The sequence below is a fragment of the Phalaenopsis equestris genome, unplaced genomic scaffold (assembly GCF_001263595.1).
Source record: "Phalaenopsis equestris unplaced genomic scaffold, ASM126359v1 Scaffold000002, whole genome shotgun sequence".
Classification (NCBI taxonomy): domain Eukaryota; kingdom Viridiplantae; phylum Streptophyta; class Magnoliopsida; order Asparagales; family Orchidaceae; genus Phalaenopsis; species Phalaenopsis equestris.
Window position 1 is genome coordinate 18,241,133 of NW_018164444.1, and position 3,356 is coordinate 18,244,488.

Here is a 3,356-nt window from a genome sequence, read left to right on the forward strand (position 1 = left end):
CAGATTGGGTCAGTTGTGTTGATGACATGAGGTCCACATCAGGTTATTGCATATTCGTAGGGGAAATTTGGTCTTTGGAAGAGCAAGAAATAGTCGGTAGTTACGAGAACGATGATAGAGGCAAAGTACAGGGCCATGGCCTTAGGAGTTGCCGAAATGTTATGGCTGAGAGCTCTATTGGTAGAGCTTAGGTGGACCAAAGAGCTCAAATTAAATTGTGCTACAACAAGTCAACAATCAACAATGCTAACAGCCCGGTGCAACACGACAGAACCAAGCATGTCTAGATTGATGGGTTCTTCATCAAGGAGAAGCTGAATAGTGAATTACTGAATAGTGAAATAAATCATGTAGCTACTAAAGAACAAGTAGCTAACTTCCTCACCAAGGGACTTAGCTCAGTAAATCTATCTAGGTTGTGTGATAAGATGGGCTTTGTGAAAATCTTTTGCCCATCTTGAGGGGGAGTGTTAGAATTTTATATAGTTTAAAGTCCTATTTGAAAATAGAAAATATAGAATAAGTCTAGTGGTTTACTTGTAAAGAATGTTGTAAGACCCTATATAAGCCCAAGTCTTTGATGAATAGATAGTTTTTCAGAGCAATTAATTCTTCAAGTTATAGAAACATCATGTGTTGTGATACATTATTGGATGTATTAGAATCAGTTCTGATCTTTGAATGACTAAAAGGAGTGCTCTCAAAGGAGATTCACATCTATTAGGGGAAAATAATGGAGACAATCTAGTAATTCTACAACACCGTCATAATGGCATCATTAACATACTCATGGTTAAATCAAACAAAATGATGGCATTATCAATGAAGTTCTGTTTTTTTCTTCCTTTATGTTGATCCTTTGATTATAATTTATTTCATTTTCTTAGAAAATGGCCACTTTTCATGAAAATTGGAGATTATAAAAGAAATATGGAGTTACTTTCATTTACATAGTAGACTCTTTTGATTACAATTTATTTCATTTTCTTAGAAAATGGCTACTTTTATTGAAATTTAAATATTATTAAATTAATATAGAGTTTGCTATCATTTACATGGTAGATTAGAGTTAAAAGATTGTCCGATAACAATAAAGAAACAAGATAACGAAACATGAAACACACGCTTTACATGGTAGATTAGAGTTAAAAGATTGTCCGATTAAAATAAAGAAACAAGATAACGAAAACACACGCCATTGAGAAAATAGTTTCCAGTGTACAAGAATTTAGACAGATCAATATTCTACAAATGATGATACGTAATACCAAGCAAATAATGTAAGAACATGAAAAAATCTTAAAGAAAAACATACCGTGAAAATGAAGTTGTATCCCATCTCAAGAACTATCCTCAAGAAATCGATCCTCCTCCACATCATCTTCAAGTATCCATCCGACATAAAGTTCTTTTCGCCAGAAAAATCAATTCCCATGGTTGTAAGGGCAAAGCAATGGGAGTGGATAACCATACACTGACGATATGCTTTTTTGTCAAATGCAATAATCACCAAGTGATCAAGCAGCCAACGAGTGCCATTGCCAATCTGGAAACTCTCAAGGAACAAATCAATGATAGAGTATGTTGAGACCCATGCAGCATTCAAAGTGGTCAATAATACTGTTTTATCTTCCATGGAAGCCTCCTTTAAAACCCGCGCTAATCTCACTTCCTCATTTTCCTGACAAAGTGTACCAATCAGAAAAAGAAAAAAACAGATTACTTAAATATCAATGGACGCAAATGAAAAATTACCAAAATAAAACCACAAGATAGAGAAATTTCCTAAAACCCTAGCTCGACCCTTTTCACGCCGTGTCGGGCGTAGTGATTCGAGATAATATAGAATGAAAGAGTAGCTCACCAGATCGACGGAGTCGACCGGATCGACGGCGACAACGACAACCGGAGCATTGCCGCTCCATTGATTTGCATTGCCCTCATTGAGCAGGATCGGGGCGGCGGAGAAGAAGATTATAGTAACAGAGAAAACGGCGATGAGAAAAATGAGAGGCTTCGGCGGACAGCGTAAGATGGCCAAGCAAGAGCGTGGAGCAACATGGCCGCCGGCGGGTGATTGGACCTCCATTGGGATATGTAGGGAATGCAGGGTGGTGAGTGGGCAGGATTTGGGCATGATTTGTAAGAGGAAGAGAGGAGTGACAGTGATTTAGAAAGAACCGGAGGATTTACACGCAGAAAAATTTGCAGATTGACATGAAAATGAAGACAGCGGATGACGGTGTTGTGATCCATGTGATTATCCGCACCTCTAATTTAATATATATTTTTTAATTTATGCTTGAATAATTAGGGCTGATTGGAAAAGGAGATTTAAATATATATTATTTAATACATATCCTACCCAAAGATAGGAAGTGAATTTACTAGATCATAGATTTAATTTCCTTTTTTTTATGGAAATTTATAAACATTCTATACAGTGCTTATGATTATATTATATATATATATATATTTCTAACTAGAATTAAGTTGAATCCTACTTAAATCTATTATCATACAATCCCTTATTTTTATTTAAAAATCCAGAACTGTTCGATCATGCCCAAGAGATAAAACCTAGTGCCGAAGGAGAGAAAGAGAGAGAGATTGGGTGTTCCTGGGCTCTTTAACTTATTTTATTTAACTTAACATGATGATTACAAGAGAAAGGAAAAAGAGAGTTCTCCCTACATGATCGATTGAGAGATAAGATCACAAGAAAGCTTAATACATACCATGGTTTTTTTATTTATAGAAGATAAATATAGAATATAAAAATTATATTTTTACACTTGCTTTAACAAGAATTGTACAATTTATTTTCCTATTTTACTCGTTAGGATCTGTCATTATGGACCTTCTCGGTCGGTGGGGCTTGTCGGTTTAGGTGGTCAGCCAAGATGACCGAAGGATGGTCGGCCAAGGGTGTTCGACAAATTATAGGAGGTGGCCAGTGACCAAAAGAAAATATGTTGAGATTTTCATACATATTTTATACTGATTTTGATGATATTGCACTTTAAAGAAGGGTATTTTTTATGTTTTGTTGCAGGTATGATGAATTATGGTCATTGGAGCAAAAAGATGCAAAAACGGTGCAATTTGGAGCAAAAACGAGCAAGAAATAATATTTTGCCCTGTCACCTTTCGATAAGTCTTTGGATGCTTAATCTCTTTTACACTTCTTGCATATTTTTTAATGAGATTACACTGTAAAGAAAAGTTTTTTTCATGCTTATTTTGTAGGGCTATCTGTTAGGAACGCAACGCAACTGAAATGAGGCGAAACAGAGCTAAAACGGAGCCAAACGGTGGAGCTGCGCAGTCTGCCCGCCGACGGCGCGCCAAAACGG

General features: G+C 36.2%; 1 protein-coding gene across 1 annotated transcript; it reads right to left on the reverse strand.

Moving 5' to 3' along the window:
- Nucleotides 1-1,315: 1,315 nt before the first annotated feature.
- On the reverse strand, nt 1,316-2,253 carry LOC110038644 (uncharacterized protein At4g15970-like; the record flags this gene model as incomplete). The annotated part of the gene is given in 2 exon segments (XM_020743535.1): nt 1,316-1,681; nt 1,865-2,253. Coding segments are annotated over 2 exon segments (639 nt in total), but the record flags the coding sequence as incomplete, so codon positions are not given.
- Nucleotides 2,254-3,356: the final 1,103 nt, after the last annotated feature.